Below are 26925 nucleotides of genomic sequence, written 5' to 3' on the forward strand. Positions count from 1 at the left end.
GTCCATCGGATCCGTGCCCACTCGCCGAGTGTTGCTGATCTTAGACGATCGCTTCCCCCTCTCTTCGAAGTCCTCTTTTCTTTTCCGGGAAACCCCAGCAAGGGACACTTATGGTAACAAAGCAACAGGCCCTCATAAAAGAAAACCCTTTATCTTTGTCTCACCTCCTTTGTTTGCTCTTGCTTGCCTCTTCCCATCTTCGTCGGTCGGTGAGATCCGAGATCTCCTCCCTTTTCCTTATCTTCCCTGCTTGCGTTCTACTTTGATCTCGTTCTGAATCTTTTCTTTTGGATCGATCCGAGAAAAGAAGCGGGAGGAAGGGAGGGGGGAAAGAAGAGGATGGTGAGGGGAAAGACGCAGATACGGCGGATAGAGAACGCGGCCAGCCGGCAGGTGACCTTCTCCAAGCGACGGAGCGGGCTGCTAAAAAAGGCCTACGAGCTATCTGTCCTCTGCGACGCCGAGGTCGCCCTCATCGTCTTCTCTTCCCGGGGGAAGCTCTACGAGTTCGCCAGCTCCAGGTTAACATTCCAAACCCACCCTTTCTCTCCCTTTGCTCTCTTACTGCTGCTGCTGCTGCTGCTGCTGCTGCTGTCGTTGTTTGTGTGTTGCTTCTTGATCTTCTTGTTGCGAGCTCGTGCTTAGGGTTTGGTGAAATGAAGGATGGCCACATCGCACGTGCCCCGTACTCATGCTTTTTTCCGGATTAATATTTTAGCCATCTACTCAAATTTGCAGTGGTTTTCAGCATATCTTTCTATCAATTTGACGTCATGTAGTTTTTTCCTCTTTGAATTACTCCAAACCAAAGGAACTTGGAATTAAGGATACACTGTCTAAACATTATCCCATCGCGATCTAATTAGGTTATCATCATCCTTCTCCCTGTCGACGTCTTCCATACGGCCTATTAACTGTTCGAAGGAGTGAAACCTAGTAGTCTTGGGTCCCGGGTCATTGAATACCGTCTTTATCTTTTCCCGTTGTGTACTTGTTACTAAGGGAAACAGTATGCCTTTTCCTCATGTCTGTGATCCGGTATACGTGATTTGTGATGCATATGTGATCTGATTTGACGTACAACTACCGCGTGTATATGACTGTGCGAACTCCACAATGATCTCCTATGTATTTTTATTTTCCATACATGTATTAACTCCTATAGAATTAATACGTGATTAGTCCATACATGTATTAACCCTCTTTTACTTTCCATACATGGTACACTAAGTTATTAACTAAGAGTTCAACAAAAAATTTCTTTTTTTTGGTCATATTGCATGCATTAATTGATCAACAAACTTCTAGCTCTATGTTATCAGGGTAGAGAAACAGAAGTGTATTAATTTTGTTTTATTTTGGAACACACTCCATATATTTGAAGTATCTGCATAGACAGACAGTGTATTTATCTTCACCATGAAAAAGACTTTTTTTTTTCATTCAGAACAACATGAATCTTTTGCAGATTGTTTCTATGTTTCATTTCTTTGCCATACCATGGTAATAAGTTGGCTTATCTCAGTTATTAGTTGCCACCTTAAGTGTTTGATGTGATAACAGTATCTTAATGAAATCATGCAGTCCTTTCCCATATTACTTGTCATAGAACATAACTGGGTTAGCACAAAAGCAAATTCTGCATTCGTTTCAAAAATCAAGTGCGTTTCAATAATTCCCTTGCATTTCAGCATTTCACATGTGATCCATTCTCTCGTTTTTTAAGTACACCCTTTTGTAAATGTTACTATGACCTAGGCTTTCAGAATTGAAATGACTTTCATTTTCATATGGTAGAACTTGGAGCCATATGCACTATTCTTGTGATCTTTTGGTGGCCAGAATTTAAACTTTTCATCCTTCTTTTTTTTTCCCCCCTTTTGCAAGATTACCCACAAATGCCTGAAGTTCTTATAAGAATTTATTTATCTTTCATCCTTAAAATCTAACATCTATCCAATATCATATAGCCAGCGTTTTAAACAAGCTAAAGATCGGCTCAAATAAACTCATATTCACAGATGAGCTCGGCTTAAGACAAGCGAAGCTAGGTTGGACTAGTCCCAAGCTGTAATATGCTTCTCTGGATTGAATTTTACTGAATCAACTTCTTGTTTGACTGCGTCATGTTAGAAAAAGGTGACGAGGGAAGACATCGAGTTGCATGTTCGTTGTTGACACGTGGATATATTCCCTACATCGACACTCATATTGGTTCCATGGACTACTGTACCATTTGAAATAACATGATAGTAATGGTATATATCGGTTCGAGCATTGGGCGATATATAAACTAACTCTATTTTAATGATTCGGTTAAAAAATAAAAAAATAAAAATAGAGAGGCCCAATTTAACTCAGTGTTTAAGGAAAAATAAATAAATAAATTAGGGCTCACGAATGTGAGCCCTCCTTTCTCATGTTGTTATTATTGTTGTTGCTTGATATGGGATAAATAAATAAATAAATAAATAAATTTGTTATTACTAATTTAACTCAGTGTTTAAGGAAAAAATAAATAAATAAATTAGGCCCACTATTTTTTGCTTACCCAAGCAAGAAAAAGTAGGGTATTTATAGACCCTAAATGACTTCAAAAATAAAGCCAAAAAAGGACTTATCCTAGGTTTTTGAGGTATTGGCGGTACCATCGTCATTACTGTATGGTACCACTGCATGTAGCCCTGCCAGTTGATAGTACCACCACCCAATCTAGGCGGTACTACCGTTTGGCAGACTGACACTGGGCGGTACCACTGCCCAGGTTTCCCGGAGGCATACACTATCTCACAGGTGGTTCCACCGCTTAACCTGGCGGTACACAACCTGGGCTAGCTATGGGTCACTGAATGAGCCTTCCACTTAGCCCAAAATATCCCTAACTTAGGTCCAATGGGCCCCTAATTGAGTTAGCCTGATTATATCCGAAACTAACTCAATTAGACCTAAATTACTTTGATCTAGACACAATCGATTATAAACACAAATCCTATGTTGTCTGACATGTTATTGGTTCATCCGGCACTTCGTCCGATCCTTTGGTGTATTGCTCGATCGGCATGTTGACCTCTCGCAACATTTGATTTCTTTAGCGCAATATTCGATCCTTCGGTCCGATGCCCGAACTCATGACACAAAGTCCTTCTAACACGTCAACTAGTCCTCCGACTTGACGTTCAATCTTATGACATGATTCACTCCGGTCCAACGTCTTATTCTTCCTGCTTCAATCAATTTGTCTTTCTATGATCAAAGTTAGTCCTGTGTCACTCTAATGCATATTAGATCATAACTTCATCAATTGATTTCATCATCAAAATTCAAGATTTGACAATCTTCCCTTTTTGGTGATGACAACTAATTGATAATAAAGTTTAAACTAAACTCCCCCCTTCGTATTGAAATAAAGTAAACTCGAATTAAAAAAAAAAAATCCTTTAAATTCAAGTCAAAATAATATTATTGCATGCATTATAATATCAAATCATGAGTTAAAATATCATTACATGAATAATTTGAAATCATCATATTTTTAAAACATTAAAGTACATCATACCATGCATGATTCAAATTTTAAATCATCATCATAATTTCTCCTCCTTTGTCATCAACAAAAAGGAGAAAAGTACAACCAACAATTATTTTTAAAACATGCAAACTAGTAATTTAGCAAGTTTTACATTACTTTAGAACATACAAACTAGCAAGTTTTTAATTATTTTAGAATATATAAACTAGCAAGTTTTTGAGATGTGCAAACTAGCACTTTTGATTCTCTTGAGATATGCAAGTTGGCAATTCTTACTTCTCTTTTGAGATATGTAAGCTAGTAATTCTTTGCTTCTTTTGAGATGTATAAGTTTTAGCAATTCTTTCTTTTTTTAAGATGTACAAGCTAGTAATTTTTGCTTCTCTTTTGAGATGTGCAAGCTAGCAATTCTTCGCTTCTCTCGAGATGTGTAAGTGTTCGCAATTCTTACTTTTCTTGAATGTGCAAGCTAGCAATTTTTATTTCTCTTTTGAGACAAGCAAGCTAACAATTCTTTGCTTCCGTTGAGATATGCAAGTTTAGTAATTTTTACTTTTTCTTGAAGTGTGCAAGTTAACAATTCTTTCTCTCCCTTTGTTATTATCAAAAAGAAGGGAATAATACAATGTTGTAATTCTTTTCCCTTTAAATCAATTTTCAAATTATGATAAAAAAATTATCAAGAATAAATCAATTTGGTGATGATGTACATATAATTCATGAATATAAGAGAGTCATTTGGGATAAATAAATTATGACATGAAAGATATTAATATCAAATCTTGAGTACCAAAATATATGATTTATTTTGACAAATCTCCTCTTAAATAACAAAATTTTTTTTTACGGAATCAAATAGTAAAAGATTTTCAAAAGAAATTTTAAGTCATGAATCAAGAGAAAAATCATGATTCATTTGAATAATTCTTTTTAATAAAACGAAAGAATCATAGTGAACGATCTTGATTTATATAAAAATCTCAAGTTATAATTATCAAGATCATGGTTTGTTTACATAATTCTTCACTTTAGTAAATGATCAAAAGAAGAAATCATAGAAGATAAAAAAGATTTTGATTCCCGTAGAAGATACCTAAGTCAAGAAATCAAGAGAAAGTTCATGATTCGGTTGGAAAAATCTTATTTAAATTCAAATCATCAAAATTACTTTTATAGTTCAAGAGATTCAAAAATATCATAAATAGATTCATTAATCTCTTATTAAAAAATTCGATAAGCTTAAGAGATACAGAAATTTTTAAGAAAAAAATATTTTTTTTTTGGTAGTTTCAATTCATACGATTGATTTCATATAAGCATGCTCTTGTCTTTTATGCTAAATCCACACATCATCGTTTAAAATCGAAAAACAAGTTTCATCACAAAAATCATCAAGATAAACATTTAAACATTTATAGAATTATTCTTATTTGGTATACAAGCATTACATTCAAATTTAATTTTATATCACTTATTACACAACTGCTTAATGAGTTATCTCTACTAACAAAACATTTTCAATCAAAGGTTTGATTTGTTACAAATAATTTCAATGCTAATGATCATTCCTTTGTTGTTTCAGCTAGTGAGCTTCAAAAAGTGTAGTGGATCTCCGATCATAAGCTTTGAGCATCCACTATCAAAATTTTATTTTTGCTCCTAGCTTTCGATTGTAGATATTTCTATAAGAAATGTGGGTTTTGCTATAGGTACCAATTTGACTTTGAGGTCCTGTCTTGTTTATTAGCATTAAATCCTTTATGGTTCTTTTAGGAACCCAAACAAATTTATGCGAGCTATAATTTTTGAATGAACATTTATAAGCAAAATGACTATGTCTACCACAAAAATTATACTTAGCCTTGGGGGGACATGTAATGTTAGTCCTTTAACAAAAGTAGTTGGCTTTTGTTGAGTGTTTCTCACAAAGTCGATTCTTTCCTTTCTACGTATATGACATTTATTAGCAATAATCATATTTAATGATTTGCTACCAATTTTAATTTTTTTAAAGTTTATTGTAATAACAAATTTTCCTTTTTGCATGAATCTAATTCTTCACATTTAGTACAAGGAGTTAACAAGCATTTATCATACTCATTTTTAAAAATTTTAAATTCATTAGAGAGAGATGCATGATTCTTTTTTAACAATTTATATTTTTATCAACTAATTTAAAATCATCATATAAATCATGAAAAGTATTTAGTAATTCATTGAAAGGTAAATGAGTTTTGATGAGTCACTTACCTCGTTATTAAGAGCCATCATTGTATAGTTCGCTACCTCGCCTTTCTTGGTTTGCTCCTCATCTATGGATGTACTTGATTCGTCCCAAGTCCCCTTGAGTACTTTCTTCTTCTTTGGTAACTTATCTTTGGAGTGCCCTGGCTTCTTGCATTCATAGCAATTTGTTATGTCCTTTTTGAGTTCATTTTTAGATTCTTGTTTTAATTTAGTCTCGTTCTTTTTCATGAACTTTTTGAATTTTTTTGTGAGTTCTATGTCATCTTCACTTTAGCTCTTGCTCGAGTGATCTTCTTTGGTTCTAAGTGCAATAACCTTCCTATTCTTTGGAAGGTTATCCTCATATTCGTCATGTACCAAATAAGTCATTTCATATGTCATTAATGACCTGATGAATTCTTCTAATAAAAAATTATTCAAGTCTTTTGCCTCTTGTATTGCAGTTACTTTCAGATCCTAACTTTTTGGAAGGGATCTTAGAATCTTATTTACAAGTTCAAGAGAAAAATATTTGCCAAGAGCTTTCAAACTATTAACGACATCCATAAAATGGGTGTACATGTCTCCAATGGTTTTGCTTGGCTTCATCCGAAATAATTCAAAACTATACATTAAAAGATTAATTTTAGACTCTTTAACTCTACTTATGCCTTTATGTGTAATTTCGAGTGTGTGTTAAATATCATATGGAGTTTCACATATAGAAACACGATTAAACTCATTTTTTTCTAAAGTGTAAAACAAACTATTCATAGTTTTTGCATTTAACGGAAATAATTTTTTTTCAAAATCACTCCATTCACTCAGGTTTAGAGGGTGTTTGAAAATAAAATTCAACTATATTCTATACGTTAAAATCTATAGAAAGCAAGAAAACTCTTATACGTGTTTTCCAATACGTGTAGTCCGTCCCATTGAACATAGGAGGATGAGTGATAGAGTATCTCTCTAGATTGTCAGTAAAAGCCATTCTCTTAGGTATTAAATCAATCGAGAAAAACTTAGCTCTGATATCAACTGTTAGGACCGTTTCGATACTGGGAGGGTGAATCGGAGCTTTCAATAAAAACATGAGTTTTGAAAAAATTTTGTTCGATGAAAAATCGTATTGGAAATGTGCTTGACTTAGAGTAAATAAACTAAGCAATTAACTCAGAGTAAATGAGCTAAGCAATTAACTCAGAGAGTAATAGCAATAACAAGAAGAATGTAAATGCAAATCAAGTTTATAGTGGTTCGGTTGTCGCGACCTATATCCACTCCCGACCTCTTCCGTCGAGGCTATTGGCATTCACTAACGATCTTCTTTTAATGGATGAAGACCAACTACCCTATTTATAACTCATTTTCTTTTTCATAGGTTTAGGAGATAACCTTTACAAGTCTCACATCTCTCTTAGAATGATTATAAAACTTTAAGAGGACGAGGACACTTAGCACTTTTTAATCTTTTTAAACTTAGAATCATAGCCTCCTTCTACTCTATTTCTTGCTTACCCAAGTAGGAAAGAGTAGGGTATTTATAGACCTCAAATGACTTAAAAATTAAGCCAAAAAAGGTCTCATCCTGGGTTTCTAGAGTATTGACGGTACCACCACCTGTAGCCCTACCAGTTGGCGGTACCACCGCCCAGTATAGATAGTATTATCACCTAGCAGAGTGACACTGGGCAGTACCATCGCCTGACACAGACAGTACCACCGCCCGGGTTTCCTGGAGACGTACATTGTCTCACAAGCGATTCCACCGCCTGACCTATTGATACCACCACCTGGGCCAAGGGTCACTGAATGGGCCTTCCACTTGGCTCAAAACAACCCCAACTCAAGCCCAATGGGCCCCTAATTGAGTTAGCCTGGTTACACCTGAAACTAACTTAATCAGACCTAAACTACTTCGATCTAGACACAACTGATTACAAACATGAATCCTATGTTGTTCGACATATTATTGGTTCATCCGACGCATCGTCCGATCCTTCGGCGTATTGCCCGATCGGCATGTTGACCTCTTGCATCATCTGATTTCCTTGGCACAATGTTCGATCCTTCGACCCGATGCCCGAACTCATGACACAAAGTCCTTCCAGTACGTCGACCAATCCTCCGACCCGACGTCCAATCTTCTGACATGATTCACTCCGGCTCAGCGTTTGATTCTTTCTGTTTCAATCAATTTACTTTTTCATGATCGAAGTTAGTCATACATCATTCAAACATATCATAACTTCATCAATTAATTTTATTATCAAAATTTGAAATTAAATAATAACAACAGACCCAAATGGACATAAGAAAGGGGAAGAGCAACAAAAAGAAGAAGAAGAATAATAAGAAGCTTCGCTCAATCTCTTCTTGTTTTTACTCTTTTATCTTTATAGAGCTTAAGAAACTCAACCTTATTGTTCATACAATAGAGTACCTTCTAAATTGAGCATCAAAAAATTTGGTTCCTTGGGAACTCTCTCCTGTTTTGTAGGTTTCTTGGGGGAAGGACGCTTGTCCTTCAGCGGGACTCTTGGATCTTGTTGCACCCAATTATATTGGGATAACTTAGGAGTCCTGTAATTGATAACTCACTAGTCCTATAATTGATAAGAATTTGACTTTGTCTATAAACATAGATAAGGAGTTGTCGGACCACATTGTTTTGCGTTGACTTTTTATATGCTCGTTAGTTGTTAATCTTTAGTTTCTCTTTTAGTTTCAAGTTCTTCTCGCTCAGTTTGAAGTTATTCTCGCTCTCTCCAACAAGTGGTATGAGAGCCTAACATGTTCAATCTAAAAAGATAAAAGGGTTAATTTTGATCCCATATTAAAATAACTAGATTAGATTATTTTAATTTGACTAGTCTTAGTTCTCTTTTATTTAAATGCTAACTTACCTAATTTACTAGAATATTTAGGTTATTAGAAAAAAAGAGAGAGGTCGTTTAATCAATCTTTTAATTTCATTATTTGAAACACAAATATTGCAACCTTTTAATTGGACAACAATTTTCTCCGTCTGACTCATTGGTTAAAAATCATAGTCTATACAAATCTTTACCTGTATGTATGTTGCTCAACATTTTATTGCATGAAAATCAATATATGTCTATATTAATGGTGTGTACAGAATCTTGAACCTATAATCTACACAAGTTTGTACATTGTTGAAACTAGTAAGTTTTTATTTGTTTTGAGTCTTTTGACCAACACTAAAGCATCCGCGTTACTTGTTCCACTAGTTGAAGCTGAATGTACTAACTTCTTGTTGTTGTTTTAGAAATGGTAATCTTGATCTTTTTTCGGAACTATATCTTTTGAGAATGACAATAAGTGCCTTTTCCAGATGTACATTCTCCCCATTAGTTTCATGAACTGACCTCTATTACCTTTATTCCTCGAAATATCAGTGTACAAATGACTATTGAACGGTATATGATGCACACAAAGGATGCTGGTATCAGTAAAAAAGCAACAGAACAGAGTACGCAGGTACTTCTTGATTCTTTGTTTAAGAGGTATTCTTCTGAAACTCTGGAGCCAGTGATGTCAGGTATGATATAATGTTCTACAAAAAATCATATAATTAATGCAAAAATGAAGGACACAAAAGGCTGCAACACTTTTAATGGCATATGTATAAAGCTTTCAATGTTGTATCCATCATGTGCTTATTAACTTCAGAGTAAGAATATGGCTGGCTGTTTGTAGATCTAGTTTCACAGTAAGAATACTCTGCTAGTTAGTCAGATCACATTGGACACAGCCAGAATGTTTGATATCTTTATTTGCCAAAGATTCATTTAAATATCAATTTGTATATTGTTTCAATATTCTGAAATCATGATACCCAATCTGCTGCAGTTGAAGTTTGAAGCCACAAGCATGACAGAGAGGATCAAATTCCTTGAAGATCAGAAGCGGTGCTGTGAATTGGCTCTTCTCTTTTTTCCACAAATAAAATCCTCTTTTGGTGAATGCAAAAAAGTACAAACAACTCACCTGTAGAGTTTAAACGCAGGAAGTTATTGGGCGAAGACTTGGTATCATGTTCGGTGGAGGAACTGAATGAGCTAGAGCTTCAGCTAGAGACAAGCTTAAACAGCATCAAGCAAACAAGGGTAAATATGAGTAGCAGCCATTTCATTTGTTTTGGTTAAGACTCATCAGTAATGTCATGTTCTTTTGTAGCGACGACTTTTACTCGAGAAAATTGCACGGCTAAATGAGGAGGTAATTTACATTTTTTACTTTCTGTACCATTTACAAATATATCAACTTAATATTTCATTCAAATCCAGGAGACAGAGCTTCTAAAGGAGAACGCATTGTTGCGGCAACAGGTATGCCGGCAGAAAAAAAAAAGAAACCTAAATACTACTCCAATATATAACTTGAAATTGCATATTTAGGTGAAGTACAAGTCGGAAGCTACGCCAAAGCAAACTGCTATCCAAGAAGCTGATTTGGATGATCATGCGAGCCAAGAGAAGAATATGGAGGTGGATACAGAGCTGCTGATTGGAATGCCAGGAAGTGGTTAGGCCAAGCAAACAATATTGTTTAGTAAGACAAAAACAGGTATGTTCATGTCATATATGCAATCTATGTACCTTAAGAGCAATAAATTGATGCAAGATCTGTATTTAATGTATTATTGGCAAAGTGTAGAGTAAGTCATTGTAACAATATCCGTTACTACTGCCTTTTTCTTGATATATCTGACACAACTTTTTAATAGAGAAACCAAAGTTGTTTGCAAAATCAATGAATTGATGTTTTCTTTCTAAATCGGATCTTATGCAGTGGCCGTCCCTCGTGATGTGAGGCCGTAAGCTGGACCCGCATCTGTCTCCGGTTTCTCATGTCGTATTCCTTCAGTAGCCTGACATCGTGCACGCCTGTGCTCTCTTTCGTTCATCAAGAGAGTGTGGGATCCATTTGGCCTGCCTTCGAGAACGGTAGATTTGACCTTGCCAAGGTACATTGGAGCCACCACAATTCTCAAACACCAGCGTTTCCCTTCGGTAAAAATGAAGGACACAACAATAATTCCCAGGAAACCACGAATCCCTCATCCTATCAGGTGTACCTCACCTGCTCCTGGCCTTCCGTCCCCATCATCTGGTCATGTCGACGATGATGACGCGCGCCACAGTCACACCCGTCGGTTCTCAGTCGGGGAGGGACATGTAGGTGAGTAAGAGGCGAGGCCCGCTCCATGCCGAAACTCAACTCACGAGTAGTGGCGCACCCACGCCCTGCTCCCTGGACGTAACCCAAGTCGTGACCCGAGTTGCAGCGATGGCCACTGTCGTTGTGACACGGTAGCTACGATCTGCGAGAGGCCTGAGAGCCTCGTCCGAGTCTCGACACGTATCGGCCATCGGAGAGAAAACACGACAGACAGTTCCAGGAAAAGGTGGAGCATCCGGCTCCCCTACGCCCCCGTAGGGCAAGGACGGCACTAGGCGGAGTCAGATGAGGTTGGTGGGGATTTCAGAGTCGAAGAGGAAGGTGGCGATGGTGAAACAAGAGACACGAAGCGTCCCTCTCTTCTCCTTAAATATTGGGAGCAGCACTCCGAGATGAAACCTCGTAAGCGTGAGTGGTCGCGAGCATCTCGTCAGCATCATCATCAGATGGGGAGAGGAAGAGTGGAGCTGAAGAGGATCGAGAACAAGATCAACCGGCAGGTAACCTTCTCGAAGCGCCGCAGCGGCCTCCTCAAGAAGGCCTACGAGCTCTCCGTCCTCTGCGACGCCGAGGTCGCCCTCATTATCTTCTCCAGCCGCGGCAAGCTCTTCGAGTTCGGCAGCGGCGAGTAATTCCTTTTCCCGCTTCATGCATCGCATCTTGTAGCTGCCGCTCCATTTATATGGGTGGATAGCTTACTTCACTATGGGCTGTCAGTTAGGTTTCCATTTCCATGAATGAGAGGGAGGAGGAAGGATACTGTCTCTCTAATTTATTGCTTGGTGAACAGCAAAAGTTGAGACATCCGAGTATCGAAAACTGCATTCAACTCCCTTCCGGGGTGTTAGATACTTTTGCCCACTTCAAGGAAACCAGCCGACCAAGCCAATCTACATACCCATTGTTTTCTCTTTCTTCTGTAGTGCCTTTCCTATTCCTTCTCTGGATGTCCCTCAAACAAGGCTTAGGTATGGTGTATAGTTCATACATAGACGGAACGGGTTGGGAAGAGAAGGAATGGGTGTTATCATGTAAGTCCTTTTTGTCTGTATCCAATTCCTTATTTTCTTTCCTTGCTCTGCCCATCACTTAGGTTGCAGATATAGTTTGGAATTATTACGTAGGTTGTTCTCTTCTTGGCGACTTGGGGTTCCTTTGTTTAGCTGCATTATTATCTGCTCAAGAATCAGAGAAAACAAGTTAAATTAGATCGGAACTATTTCGAGGTTGGATAGATGCCGAAAATGCTGCTCTATTCCTATGGGAATCCATAGGAATTTCTTTGGTTGATCTTTGTGAAAGGGAAGAGAGGTTCTAGATATAGGCTACAGATTTGCTTCATTACCCAAACAGTTCGTCAGGAAAAGACACACCCTCATGCATGTATGATCTGCAATGGTATGATCATGGACGAAGAAAGGAAGCTGAAAAGGATTTGTAAGATCTGTAGTGGGATTCTTTGTAGATCATGAACCGGTGAAAAATATAGCGCTTACCAGCTAGCTATTTCTTATTGGTAGGGACGCCCTTTTCAGTAAGCTGAAGCCAACACTTCAAAGCTGAAACAACAATTTCTGTAACCGATACAATCTGGTTGTGGCTATAAACATAGAATACGTAACATTTAGAGAAAGGTGGGAAGTATATTGATTTCACTACTTCTGAATCAAATAAATGAAATATGGCTTGAAGATAAGCTGGAGGGTGTTCTTACAGATCGAGGGTTAGGATGACTTGTTGCCGCCAATGTCCTTCGAAGTTAAAAACATACTGATGGTGTGGTTTCTTTCTGTGCTGTCAGGCAGTCAAGCACTGAAATAAGGCTCATTTTCCTTCAATCTGTGGCAGCAACAAAAAATCTGCTTGTATTAGGGCCTTGTTTTGATGCAACAAAGTGTTGATCATATTTGTGACCCAAAATTCTTTGGTAGATTATCAACAAACATTTAGCTCCATGTCATGTCAAATGTAGTTTAGTTTGATGTCATAGTCTAAGAACAATGATAAGTGATGGTTCTTTTCTTTATGTTGAAAGAAAATGCTGGTTCATATGTAATTCTTTCGAATCAGTTTTATCAGGATATTTTTAACATAAATCATATTTGATTTTGTTAGTTTTTGACTCACTGTACTGATGTTAATTCTAAATCTTTAAAGTCATGTTTTTTGGGATACTTGGACTTCATAATGGCCGAAAGAACATTAAAAAAAAATTGAGTTATGTTGGAATTAGTCACTTGAATTTGTTGTGGAAGATCAAGAATCGAGTAGTAAGCTTCAATCTACTTATCTATGGATAGATAAAATTTAGTTGCTCAAGACAGTTGTTTCAAGTAAAAGCTTTGATGATGTCTTTTCCTAGTTGTTCTTTGAATCCCTAAATTTTGTTGTCTCAAAGTATTACTGAATTATAATGAAAAGAAAATGTTAATGAATATTAAAGAAATTGGAGCTGAGAGAGCTGTCAAATTGAAATTTGGATTTTAATATTTTAATATTGTTGATAAGCTGTAAATGAAGCTGCATTTGGCATTCAAAATAAATTTTAGAAAATAAGTAGGAACTATGTTTCAAGGCATAAAAATTCCAGGAAGAAATAACCTCAATTGGCACCTGCAAACTCTCAGAAAATACAAAATTGATGCATAGCATGTTAAAAGTGCTTCTTCCATCTCGTCATGTGAAATGAATCAATACATCAGTACAACACAATCTGATGAGCATGCCATCATAAATGAGCATGACAACTCTTATCAGATAATGATAAGCTTAACAGTGTGATGGTTTACTGAAATCTCTAGATGAGTTTAGAACACAATTTGAATTATATATATATATATATATATATATATTCTCTCAATATCTAAGTCCAAGTCTGAAGACCAGAGTTTTGTATGTGTTAGAGTCTCCTAATATTCTTAAATGAACATTATTGAGTGTATTATACTGACTGGTAAGCCAGATGGAGGACATTAATACAATGTTCTTAATGAAGTCAACCATTTGGTGCTTAGGAAGCATCCTATATGTCCAATTTGAGTATTAGCTGACATGAAGTGATTACTTGATGTAGTTGAGAGCAATCAAACGTGGATAATAACAATTAAACCTAATGTAGCACAATATTCTAGGAGACCAGAAACATGTAGGTGATGCAGAAAACAAGATGAAGAGGATTAAACATGTAACTCAATATTGTTTGGCAAAATGTATGATCATATACACGTTTGCTCTTTATTGAAATGGCTAGTGGTTTCCAGAATTAGCACTTTGAATGAAGCACAGATCACAGCAACATGGAGAAGAAGAAGAAGAAGAAAAGGAACATAATCTTGGTGAATAAGTTTATTTTTGTCTAAGACTTGAGAATTTATCTGATCAGGTAAAGATGTCTTGTGACTTCTGAGAGTTTAATTCTAGTCTTGATTAATGTTATCCAATTATGCTGTAAGAATGTGTAGAAGTAAGTTTGGGCAGCATGATCTTCTCATGATGTCTGTTATCATAGTGAATATAATAAACTCTGTTAAAACTCTAAGAAATCAAACCTGCCTATTTCAAGAGAAATTCAAATCCCTTCCAACAAAATAATAGACTAGAAAAAGAAAAAAACATGGACTCAGTTTCTTGGTGCCTTATGGTGATTAAATGTCTTAAATCACAGGAAGAAGATGAGTAGCCTCCCATAATATGTCAAGAAAACTTGCTCCCATTAGAGTTAACATAAAAACAACTCTCAATTACATCAATAAATTATCCTAATTTAATTTAATTTTTCAAAACAAATAAAATGTGAACAAATATAAATAAATTCATATAGAATTAAAAATTATCCAAGAAGCAACTTGTGTGTCCTAACATTATCATGCATACATTGACAAGAGATCAAAAGTATTCCTCCTATTATGATATATGAATTGACAGCTAAAGAATGGAAATTAATGGAAGATGTTATAGAAAATGACAATTTTGCTTTCTGTTCTTTGAGCAATGTTCAAATCATTTAGTCAGGATCTTGTGACCTACACATATATAAAAATCCAGATATAAAGTTTATATGATAACTGTATCGATATCGATATGTCTGAGAAAAAAAGAAAGAACAAGCAAACAGAACTTTATATATTGTTTGTTATCTTACATGAAATGCAGCAGTTGAGATATAGTTTCTTGAACTTACTGCATATATTCAAAACCAACATGACAATTCCCAATAATTATTTTCTAGAATTGCCACATTCTTTTATGTGAAAGCCATCATACTGCATTTTTCTTTGTGTGCTTGATTATGCTTATGCAATTAGATATAATGAAATTGTTAGTTTGATGACTTGTTATATTCTATGTTTGAGCCTTTTTGACGTTTGACGAATTTGTTCACCTTGAAATCCATAACACTTTGCTCCCATCCTGTTCTCAAATCTTTGATGAAGCATGATGTCCATTAGTCCTCAGTGTGATTATTCAGGTTCTTAATCTTTCAGATTAGTCTTCCCTATGTCTTCTATCACATAAGTTGATCAATGACTAGAATTCCAATGTCTCATAAAAAGAAGAAAATATGTTTCAGCTGAAGAAAGAGTAGAACAAGAAAAGGACTTTTCCTTGACATATAAAGATCAATCAAACACATCATCACAGTCACTACAAAAATATCCCTGGATTTCTAGATCGAATAAAAAACATTATTTTTCTCCATAAGGAACCTTTAAAATATGATCTGCTGATATTGGTACCAAAAAAATTTTAGTCAAAGCATGTCAAAACATTGTAATCTACACCAATCTATCTTTAGATCCATCAGTCTGTAACAATTCGAGCTAAGCAGATTCTTACCTTGATGCTGAGCTTGCAGCAGAGTGGTAGGAAACAGCTTGTTGTTTCCCAAAGCTTGGTTTTCTACTAGAGATGTTTTAGACTGCCTGCACTGCCAAAATGCATTGGCCTATCAGTGAGTGAGTGATACATAGTACATGTACAGTAATGCTGCTGCAAACCCTAATGTTACAAGACATACTTACATCATGTTGTATCATTTCCTACCTCGAGCACCCCATCAACTTATCTTTGTGAAAGCTGGAGAACAAGTCCTGTTCACAGTGTCAGATCTCCATTCTTTTTGTGCTCCGTTATATCATGTCACTGAAACGACCATTGCTAGGGGCAGTGCTATCACTATAAAGTCTCTTCCAGGAAATATGGGTACTTTGTTCATCCTTCCTTTTTCTGTCTCTCTTTTCATAGCAACAAGACAAGCTTCCCACCACCACCAATATCACTCTAGTATCTCTTTCTTCAAAGCAGGAAATGATATTGCTTTTCCAAATCAAATTTAATGCTCTCAATGCACTTTTCTTCATATCATTATTATTACTCAAGTCACAGTTGCTGCATGGAATTGCATGGGTAGACAGGTACAACATATCAGCAGAAGGCTTTTCTCCCAGTTTCCTGGATCCGTAGAATCGGAATTCATCACTATGCTACACAGTTGAGATGAGAATAAAGAGCTTGTGGACAAACAGTCTCCCTGCAGGCGCTTCTCTCTAAGAATTTGATGCCATGTGACTGTATTGGTTGATCTGAAACCTACAGAAACAACAAGCAAATGAAGATGGCATCACCATCCATCTCTTTTTGAGGACTATGGACTGGATTAAACAGTGTTCCTTTTTGCTATCATGTTTAGGCTCATCCTATCACAACTCTGAAATATTTTGGTATATAATGCATAACCTGATATGTCATTTTTTACTAGGGTATGTAAAACACTTGAGCGGTATCAAAGCTATCGTTATGCATCTCAAGAAACTAATGTGGATTATCATGAAACTGAGGTAAGTATTTGCCTTCTTCAGAAGCAGCCTAGATCATTTTTCTTTCCATGTCATATACATGCTTGTATAGTTATCATTACCAATGATCTGCAGCTAAGCTTTGGGTATATGATGGATACTAAAATTTCAGTGCCAATTCATATCTTCACTAAATAAATATACATAATGCTAACTTATCTTTAGTGTATGATGCCAGACTAATTCCTCTTCAGAGCTAGTAAACCAAAGTCTGTAAAATGTAGTTAATCATGAGAGTAAGTTCTTTGAGCATCAGTAATCTATCATTAGCTTTGTTCCTCAATGAAACTGAAGTGCATTTAATTGTATTAGATGGTACATAGATTCATGTCAAAATAATCAACTTGATCTGTTAATTAATAAACATTCAAGATATAATGGAAGCCTTTGAACTATAAATGATAATTTGGATTAGGAAGATCTGCAAGGGCCTTAGAGGGCACCAATTATTACATATATCAACTGTTACATTGACATGGACCAACGAGTGTGTATGTATATATGTGTTATCTTATTCTCAAAAATGAAATATGGAGTGTGCACGCATATAGGATCTATCGAAAGCATGAAGTTAATCTTGAACAGATTATTGACCTCAAAGAAGGATTCTACGATAAAATGAGCAGAAGAGATTGGTATTGCAAGATCCCCATCTTCTCTAGATAAAATTTTATGCTGAGTCGTATTCTTTGACATGTTTCCTAAATTCATCTTGCCTCACACCAAGGAAAATAAGTTCTGGCAGAATATTTTTGGTGGATTTTCCCTGTATTTTCCTCTTTTGACAGCTTTACTCATCACGACTGCAGATTCCTAATGATAGCAATTCTTTTGTTGTTTCTTGTGTTAAGACACAAAGCTGGTATCAGGAATTTTTCAAGTTGAAAGTAAAATATGAGTCTCTGCAACGATCATACAGGTCAGTTTCTTTTATTGGATCATCAACACTTGTTTGACTTCTATGTAGCATGTTCTATAGATCTGTTGATGTTGCACTGGAGAATCAACTGCTTATGGCTGAAACTACTATCAAAAACAAAATGTAAACGTGAATTATATTCAGGCATCTGCTTGGTGAGGATCTTGGAACACTAGGTGTGAAAGAACTGCAGCAACTTGAAAAACAACTTGATTTGGCATTGTCTCAATCCAGACAAACAAAGGTATTGACTTGTCATTGTCTTCTTGCACAGCATTTAACTTATTCTTTTCCATCTAATTCAATAATGTAAAGAACCTTAAATACATGATACAATGTATTTTACCTCTTAATTTTTTGATTCCATTCATTCTAGTTCTTGATTCTTTGTATGTTCAGAAGATTGAACGTAGTGTACCTGATTGCTTGGAATTTGCAGACATTTTTTACCCACTTTTATCTATGCATGAGATAATAGTTAATGATGAAATTGCAGATGAAGACATAAATTTGTAGGTAGTATAAACTTTGGCTTCTTCGCCTTCTCTTGCCTGATTGCTTGGGATTTACAGACACATGCTACCCACTTTTATCAATACATGAGATAATAGGTAATGATGAAATTGCAGATGAAGGCATAAATTTGTAGGTAGTATAAACTTTGGCTTCTTTGCCTTCTTCTCTTACCTGATTGCTTGGGATTTGCAGAGATATATTGCCCACTTTTATCAATACATGAGACAATAGGTAATGATGAAATTGCAGATGAAGGCATAAATTTGTAGGCAGTATAAACTTTGGCTTCTTTGCCTTTTAGAAGACTGATTGATAGAAGACAGAGAATTATAAATACCTGATGGTAGCAATGTTCCTTAAATTCTATGAGAATTAAGTTACATACTGTAAAACATCATGAATGGATGATTAGATAAAATTAAGATATAAGATATGAATTTGAGAAAATCAGTTTAGGATATATGATATTACTAGAAAAGATATAAATGAAAAACAGTTACTTTCATGGATAATTAGGTAAAGCTCAAATTAGAAGATAAATCACATCTGGAAGAGATGAATAAATACTTCAACCAAATAAAAAAAAATGATTAAACTAGTAATCTAAGTAGAGATAGAAGAACATGTACGATAGTCTTACTATAAAAAAGAAAAGGAGATTTGATTGGTTTTAGTTTGAGAAGTGATATTGCTAGGTTAATAGTGGCAAAAACTGGTATATATGACCACAAATACTTGAGACACTACTAATATACTAGAGTTATATATGATCATTGATTTGGTTGACTCATTATGCCAAACTTGTTACAATTTCTAATTTTTTACCATATAAATATGTGATTTCCATCTCATATTTCACTTCTCTTATGATAATCTCCACTTGATAAAATTTTGTTGGATGCAAAATTTAGTTCTCATAAACTTCTTCTTCATGCAGTTAAAACTAATGATGGAGCAGATAGAAGAACTCCAGAAAAATGTAAGCTATTTCATCCTCCCTACTGGCTGTTTCTCAGGAAGTACATATGATTAATGTTTGAGGGAGTACAATTTCAGATGTTTTGTCGCTGACCATACTGTGTGATCTTTATTGTCCCTATTATTTTCAGCTTAGAATCCTTCTTGTCTTCATCAATGTATACGATTCTTCTAAACTATACCTACATGCATTCACTGTCTTGATTTAAATGAAAGCGCCATTTTGTAGATTAACATGACATTGTATGTGTGCGCGCATATACTTCATTCTGCACATGAACCAAAACCTTTCCTCAACTTAATTAGCTTCAAGTTGACATGTTTACTGCAGTTAGAATCACATAGCTTTGCACAAAAAAGGTCTTATCAATGTGCTGTGTGAGGATCTTTCACCTTGTCCGTTGCATTTGCAGGAGCGTCACCTGGAAGAGGTTAACAGGAAGCTAAAGGATAAGGTTCTCTTTGATCCAAGATGAGTAGCTCCACATAATTCTCTTCATGCACCTCGATGACCTACTAGCTATCGGCATTTGCTTTCAGCTTCAGGTGGAAGGCAGCTCTTCCAGGGCGATTCAAAGGTGCTGGGAATCCAAATCCATGGCTGAAGGCAATCCCCTCCCCTTGCATCCTTGTCCTGCGAACGCCGTCTACCCTGAACCAACTCTGCAGATTGGGTATGAGCTTTGTCTCTCCAGGAGCTTAGAACAACATGGAATCATCTGTTGATTCTGTGCTTCTACTCCTTCGTAGGTATTATCAACATTTTGGCCGCCCTGAAGCTGCCACCACAACGGGCGCCGTTGGGGAGAACAACGTCATGGTGGGCTGGCTTCGTTGAAGTCACGCAGCAGATCCTATATCATGGACAATTCATATCACTCCGCAGCAGAAGTCAAGCTCATCACTCAAAACCTGAGTCTATCCTTGTTCTCTGCTCAACCTGGTTCTATCTTGTGTCTGTATCATCAGTATTTCCATTTCCTCGGCTTCCTCTTGTTTCAAACCTTATGAAATCTTAGAATAAGCATGGAAGGACATTCTACAGCCTCTGATCCACATATTAGTAATGTGGTAGGTAATATTAGGCTCATTTTTTTCAATATTATCGTGCCGAAGAATGAAATACTACTCTCGAGACATACTGATTGTTTCTTTAACTATAACTTCATTTTTCGAATTTTCTTACTGTTCTAAACATCGAAGGCATATTTGCAACATAATGGAGCAATCTCCAGCTGCTTTTGTAAATATTATTCTAATAAATAATATTCTTATATAGTTCTATTTCATACAGATTTATTTGGGTATCGAGAAAATACTAGGTGGTATGTGTGGCTCTAATTTAGCCACGTGTCGTAGGAAGAGGTGGAATGCTTTGGGCGTTATTGAAGACATTGTGCGGGTCAATTTGGGTCTTCGCCTTCACCAACCGGTCGTAATTCCCCAAGAAGTACCGCTCCCCCCACACCCGAGCCTCACCCACCGCATTCCGGGGCCCACCTCCGCTCCAGTCCACCGTCCCCAAATCCAGGTCGACGTAGTTCACGTACGCCGCCCGGGGTTTCTTCGACACGTATCGCCCCATGTACTCGTAGAACCCTCGCAGCCACGCCACGTACCCCTCCCCCTTCTTCTCCGCGCTCCAATCCACCATGTACTGGATCCCGTACAGGTTCCCCCCTCGGTGAGGGAACGCTATCCGATCGCTTCTCACCCTCCCCATCTCCCCGCCGTATGGATCCAATATAACGTACGCTTCTTCCTTCTTTGATAGCCAATCAAGGGCTGTGATCAGCCCATTTTTGCCGATCGGGGCCCGCACGTAGTCCGACTTGGCTTTGAAGAATCCCCTCCCCCGCGATCTGCGGCTCGTCAGGTCCGACACCGAGTCCAATCCGGCGAATCGGACCACCGACTCGATCCAGCTCACCTCGTCGCAGTCCGACTCCGCCAGTCCCAGCTCCGGGAATCGCTGACTCAGTAAGGAGATCGCCGCTCCTCTCGGGACGAGGAAGAAGCCCGTGAACGAGGCGGAGACGTTGCCGCCCCCTGACCCGGCGATGTACACGGACAGGTACAGCTCGTCGGGCAGACTCGGCGCCACGTACTGCCACTTGTGAACCAACTCGGCTACCGAACGCGTCGGGCCGGACCGGGTGGGGGTGCACGCGGTGACGCGCTCCGGGACAGGGACGAGTCGCAGCTTCCACGCGTAGACGGCGCCCCAGCTGCCACCGCCGCCGCCACGGATCGCCCAGAAGACGTCCTCTCCCATCGACTTCCGGTTCAGGACCCGGCCGGAGGAGTCGATCAAGACCGCGTCGAGGACGTTGTCGGCGGCGAGTCCATACTTCCGGGAGAGAAGCCCGAACCCGCCGCCGGAGATCTGTCCGCCGCTTCCGACAGTGGTGCACGACCCGGCGGAGAAGGCGAGCGACCGGTTCGATGCGGCCACGGCGTAGTATATCTCCCCCACCGTAGCGCCGGACTCAGCCCAGGCGGTGAGGGAGTCAGGGTCCACTCGGACCTTGTTCAGGTTCATGAGGTCCACGACCGCGAAAGGAACGTGCGGGTCGCCGGTGTAGGACAAGCCTTCATAGCTGTGGCCGCCGCTTCTCACCCTGATGGCCAAGGAGACCTTGCGCAGGCAAAGAACAGCGTTCCGGAGATCCTCTTTCGTGCATGGGAGGATTATAGCGCTGGGTTTGGGGGTGTCAGGGCCAGCGAAGCGAAGGTTTCGGATGGAAGAGTTGAGGAGGAGGGAGTAAGCAGCGGAGGGTGGAGACGAGGAGACGGTGAAGTTTCGGACACCAGAAGACCGGAGGCACGAGGTGAGAATTGAAGTGCTCGTACTGATTCCACCAGTAGTAGTAGTATTGACCTCCGAGTGGATGATGGTGAAGAAACAGGAGAAGAGGGAAACACCGAGGAAGAGGACACGGTGGTTTCTGTCCATGGTGGTGGTAAGGATGAGAGATAAAGAGGAAAGAAGCGAGTTTATAGAGAGAAATGACCTGCGCCGTCGCATTGGACGGATACAGCACAATATCAAATGATTTGAGTAATCCAAGAAGACTTTTCATGTCTTCCTGAACAATGATGGTAGCCTTGGGTCAACGAGAAGAAGCGTGACAACTGCGGCCGAACTCGGTGTGTTCCTCGGTGCGTATAGCTGAAGGATGGATTATCTTTGAGTCATCTCGAAGCCGGCTGGGTTGACATGGGAACAAGAACAAGAAGAGGGATGAAGCCGGCCTGTCGCAGTGAGAGGTCAACCCAAGCTTTGATGGGAATGAAGGCGTGCAGAGAGGATAAATGCATTGGTCCAATGGCATGATGTTGTTGAGATTTCATATGGGATAGAAAGAGACAGGCTTCCGGTACTTTTACTTTTCTCCTAGAGAGGTCCACGGATCCAATTTTTCTACGTTGATGATTATGATAATGTTTATTGGTCAAAGTAAAGTTCAAATCAAATTAGGAGATCAAACGTCTGACTGTAATGAACTATGAGCTTTTTCTTCGCCCTCGAGTGAAAGAAATCCTAGCCGAACTTGTTTACTACTTCCAAATGCCACGACCTTCGAAAAATTGATCTGAGTAGGATCGATTTCACCACGTACTAAAATTGATCATATCAAAAAATAAAATTGAATTTTATGTTTCAACCAGAAAACATTGTCTTTACAAAAAACACTCATATTCTTTACTATATAAGAATTAAGAATTTTCTTCGATTAACCCAAAGCCAAACCAGAATCCTTGTGTATTATACAACCCTAAATGCACTCAGAAGTGTTTTACTTTTATCCTTTCTCTCTGAGACAAACAACCAAACCTTGATAAAAAATAATTTGTTCTCAGGATTCAAAGTCAATTTTGGTTTGGGTGCAAGTTTGTCACAAGCTTAGGGTTAAGAGATAAATATGTTTGATAAAGGATTATACGTCTGATACCTGAATGATAGGGGATATGCTAATCATTTGATGTCATTGTCGTGTCCAATCAACAAGGATAAGATGAAATTTTTTTTTGTCATTTATGATATAAGACTCCTCGTTGTTAATGATAAGAAATGTAATCACAAGCTTCTTTTTTACTATTTACGAGGAGAAATATAATCCTAAGTTTTTTTTATGCTTTTTACGATTAGGTATAAAAGCTCATTTTTAACACAAAAAATAAGAGATGACTTATCTTGACTACTCGTGTCCATACTCATATATCTCGAATTACTAACTTGAGTATCGGAGGGATTAGATCGAAAAACCTTTCTTAACCTTGATTATCGTATAGGTGACACCTCAGAAGCACGATGTTTCTACCTCGAAGATACTTTGGACAATCCTATGCATATGAGTCCGGACCACGTCAGGCTGACCAGGATATCAACGATATTTTTTCCTAATATTTTGACGCTAGAAAGAGGGTCTGATATCATAGGAGCGTCCACTCACTAATCCTCTTAATGAATACTCCATTAAGGGGCAACTGTCATCCTCCGCACATATGGATGCATCAACTTTGATATAAATAACGAGGTACTGACGTCTGTTCAATGACCTAGGCCCCTCACTCCGAGGGACAAACTTGAACCACCTGCTCATCCCTACCAAGGTGTTCCTAAACCTCACCCATTAGGTGTAGATACTCATGGGCATGTTGTAAGCTATCACCTCACTCTTGTCTCAACTAGCCCAACAAAAGGTACCACCATCTCAGCCATGATTGACACCTTAACCACCATTAGCACCAATACTCATTGGAATCCCCCAACGGGTCACCCAAGGTCCATGGAATTGCCAGTCGAAGGAGCACTCCACTCCCCAACACTATTGAGTTCAGTGCACCATCGCACCACCACTCTACTCTGCTTAAATCTGAGATCCAATCAGTGAATTCAATGAATAATTCCTTGAGGGTCCAATTGAGGCAAATGGACCAATGCCTATACGAGATGCAGGGAGAATTCCAACAATTCAGGGGGGAGAATCCGATCGATCCCACTTCGGGTCGGTCCCTATTCACCCAGAACCGACCCGATTGAACACATTGTTGCCTTCCGCACCCATATGTCTCTTTACGGCATCTCGAACGCTCTAATGTGATATGCATCCCCAACAACGCTGAGAGGCTCGGTGCAAGAGTGGTACATTCATTTGAAGCTACTCTCGGTTATCTCCTTCACTCGGCATGCAAAGGAGTTCAAACCATACATCCTTGGGAATGTACACCCAAGACCATTGGTGACAATGTTGCTCAGACTCGAGCAAGGAGAGGAAGTGATACTCTGTGACTTCATCGTTTAGTTCACCAACAAAATCTGAAGTGTGCATGAAGCCCATCCATCACTCATGATTCAAGCCTTCATGATGGGGCTCAAGCCCTCTCACCTTTTCTAGTCATTGGTGGAGAGGTCATCAACGATCGTTCTCGAGGTCCTCTAGATGACCAATCAATACCTAGTTATCAAGGCGATGGTCTTAAGTAAGCGCGAGCGAGGAGATGCATAAGAAGTCATGGTAGGAGCGACCACCATTAGTTTCAACCTTAAAGTCACCTTGGCGAAGAAAACAAGATCAACCTGAGTTGCCTCTCTCGAGATTTGAGTTGACCCCCCTTAACATGACAAGAACCGAAGTCTTCTTATAGATAAAGGAAAAAAGATTCTTGAAAGACCCTTAATTAGTGAAGACACCATTGGAAAAGATGGATATATTGAAGTATTACCACTTTCACCGTGACTATGGCCACGACATAAAAAACTATCGTGATTTGAAGGAATAAATCAAGGAGCTCATTCATCAAGGGCACCTTGGGAGATTCATTCGAAGACCTTAGGAACCTTTGCCTTAACCTCGGGGCCCAATGGAGAGATAGATCAATGTTATCATCGGGAGACCTTCCTCGAAGGGGATAGCACCTTAGGTCGCAAAGCCTAAGCCCGAACCACCATCAAGAAGTGCCCAAGGTTAGAAGATGACTCAAAAATAACTTTTAAGGACAAGGAGATGGAGTACCTCGACCCAAACCATGATGACGCTCTGATGGTCTACATAAGAATGATTAACACCTAAGTAAATAGGTCATGATCGACATAGGTAGCTCTATCGACATCCTTTACTTTGACGCTTTTCAAAAACTTGGGCTCTCGACTAATTATGTCACTCCTATTACTTCTTAGCCAATGGAGTTCATAGGTGACTCCATCTCCCCTCTCGGGACCATGAGCCTGCATGTTACGCTCGGCGATGAACCCTGCTCCAAAACAATGATGACCAAGTTTATAGTGGTTGACATCCCCTCGGCTTATAACATGATCATAAGTCGACCCACACTCAATAGGCTGAAGGCTATGTCGTCGACCTATCACATAGTGATAAAGTTCCCAACAAGAATCGATGTTGGGGAGCTAAGGAGCGATTTGAAGGAGTCTCGCTAGTGCTATATGATGGCAGTCTCTTTATCAAAGAAAGCCTAACTTAAGGCACCACTGTTAGACCCCTAAGATTTCGCTAAGCCTCTTTCACATCCAAAACCAATGGAGTTACTAGTTGAGAAACCTTTGGACAAGGCCCATCCTATTCGAGTTATCAAGATTATGGTGACACTCCCTAAGGAGAAGTGAATGCAGCTCGTCGACTTTCTCAGGGAAAATGGCCGATGTGCTCATATGGTTACTAAGAGATATACTAGGAATAGACCCCAATGTGGCCCACTACCATTTGAACATCTCCCTCAAGGTTCGACCTATGAAGAAAAAGCTTCGTAATTTCACTCCCAAACGCAAACGCTAGTAGGCAATCAGCAATAAGGTGGACAAACTACTAGGGGTAGGGTTTATTGTCGAAGTATAGTACCCTCAATGGTTTGCTAACATTGTATTAGTTAAAAAACCTAATCTCAACAAAGCATGTCTAAATAACAGCTACCCTCTTCCTCAGATCGATCAATTAGTTGATGCTATCTCGAGCTATGGGCTCCTCACCTTTATGAATGGGTTTTCGAGATATAACCAAATAAGTATAGTGCCTCAGGATCATGAACATACCTCCTTTATCATAGACCAAGGCATATATTATTACAAAGTCATATCATTTGGATTGAAAAATACGGGGACAACATACCAAAAGATGATGGATAAAAATACTCAATAGGTTGAAGGCTATGTCGTCGACCTATCACATGGTGATAAAGTTACCAACAAAAATCGATGTCGGGAAGCTAAGGAGCAATTTGAAGGAGTCTCGCTAGTGCTATCTGATGACAATCTCCTTATTAAAGAAAGCCTGACTTAAGACACCACTATTAGACCCCCGAGATTTCGCTAAACCTCTTTCACATCCAAAACCAATGGAGTTACTAGTTGAGGAACCTTTAGACAAGGCCCATCCTATTCGGGTTATTAAGATTATGGTGACACTCCATGAGGAGAAGTGAATGCAACTCGTCGACTTTCTCAGGGAAAATGGCTGATGTGCTCATATGGTTACTAAGAGATATACTAGGAATAGACCTCGATGTGGCCCAACACCATTTGAACATCTCCCTCAAGGTCCGACCTATGAAGCAAAAGCTTCGTAAGTTCACTCCCAACCGCTAGCAGACAATTAGCGATAAAGTGGACAAACTACTAGGGGCAGGGTTTATTGCCGAAGTATAGCACCTTCAATGGTTTGTTAACATTGTATTGGTTA

General features: G+C 38.6%; 3 protein-coding genes across 4 annotated transcripts; 2 read left to right on the top strand and 1 right to left on the bottom strand.

Moving 5' to 3' along the window:
- On the top strand, positions 1-10453 carry LOC135675648 (MADS-box transcription factor 50-like). 2 transcript variants are annotated; one of them, XM_065186012.1, is made up of 8 exons: positions 1-205; positions 308-521; positions 9175-9256; positions 9629-9687; positions 9786-9885; positions 9956-9997; positions 10066-10107; positions 10177-10453. In XM_065186012.1, exons 2-8 carry the CDS (start codon positions 340-342, stop codon positions 10306-10308), a joined length of 639 nt encoding a protein of 212 aa, XP_065042084.1. In that variant the 5' UTR covers positions 1-205; positions 308-339; the 3' UTR covers positions 10309-10453. The 2 variants fall into 2 exon arrangements, with proteins under 2 accessions (XP_065042084.1, XP_065042076.1); XM_065186004.1 differs by having other exon boundaries at positions 3-209.
- Positions 10454-10573: 120 nt separating this feature from the next.
- LOC135675640 (agamous-like MADS-box protein MADS3) lies at positions 10574-20272 on the top strand. Its single transcript, XM_065185995.1, has 8 exons — positions 10574-11588; positions 16719-16797; positions 17667-17734; positions 17879-17978; positions 19188-19229; positions 19642-19683; positions 19769-19902; positions 19979-20272. Exons 1-8 carry the CDS (start codon positions 11353-11355, stop codon positions 20064-20066), a joined length of 789 nt encoding a protein of 262 aa, XP_065042067.1. The 5' UTR covers positions 10574-11352; the 3' UTR covers positions 20067-20272.
- A 100-nt stretch (positions 20273-20372) lies between these two features.
- On the bottom strand, positions 20373-22204 carry LOC135675654 (berberine bridge enzyme-like D-2). Its single transcript, XM_065186022.1, has one exon. It carries the CDS (start codon positions 22182-22184, stop codon positions 20571-20573), a length of 1614 nt encoding a protein of 537 aa, XP_065042094.1. The 5' UTR covers positions 22185-22204; the 3' UTR covers positions 20373-20570.
- Between the last annotated feature and the right edge of the window lie 4721 nt (positions 22205-26925).

The sequence above is a fragment of the Musa acuminata genome, chromosome BXJ1-1 (assembly GCF_036884655.1).
Source record: "Musa acuminata AAA Group cultivar baxijiao chromosome BXJ1-1, Cavendish_Baxijiao_AAA, whole genome shotgun sequence".
Lineage (NCBI taxonomy): Eukaryota > Viridiplantae > Streptophyta > Magnoliopsida > Zingiberales > Musaceae > Musa > Musa acuminata.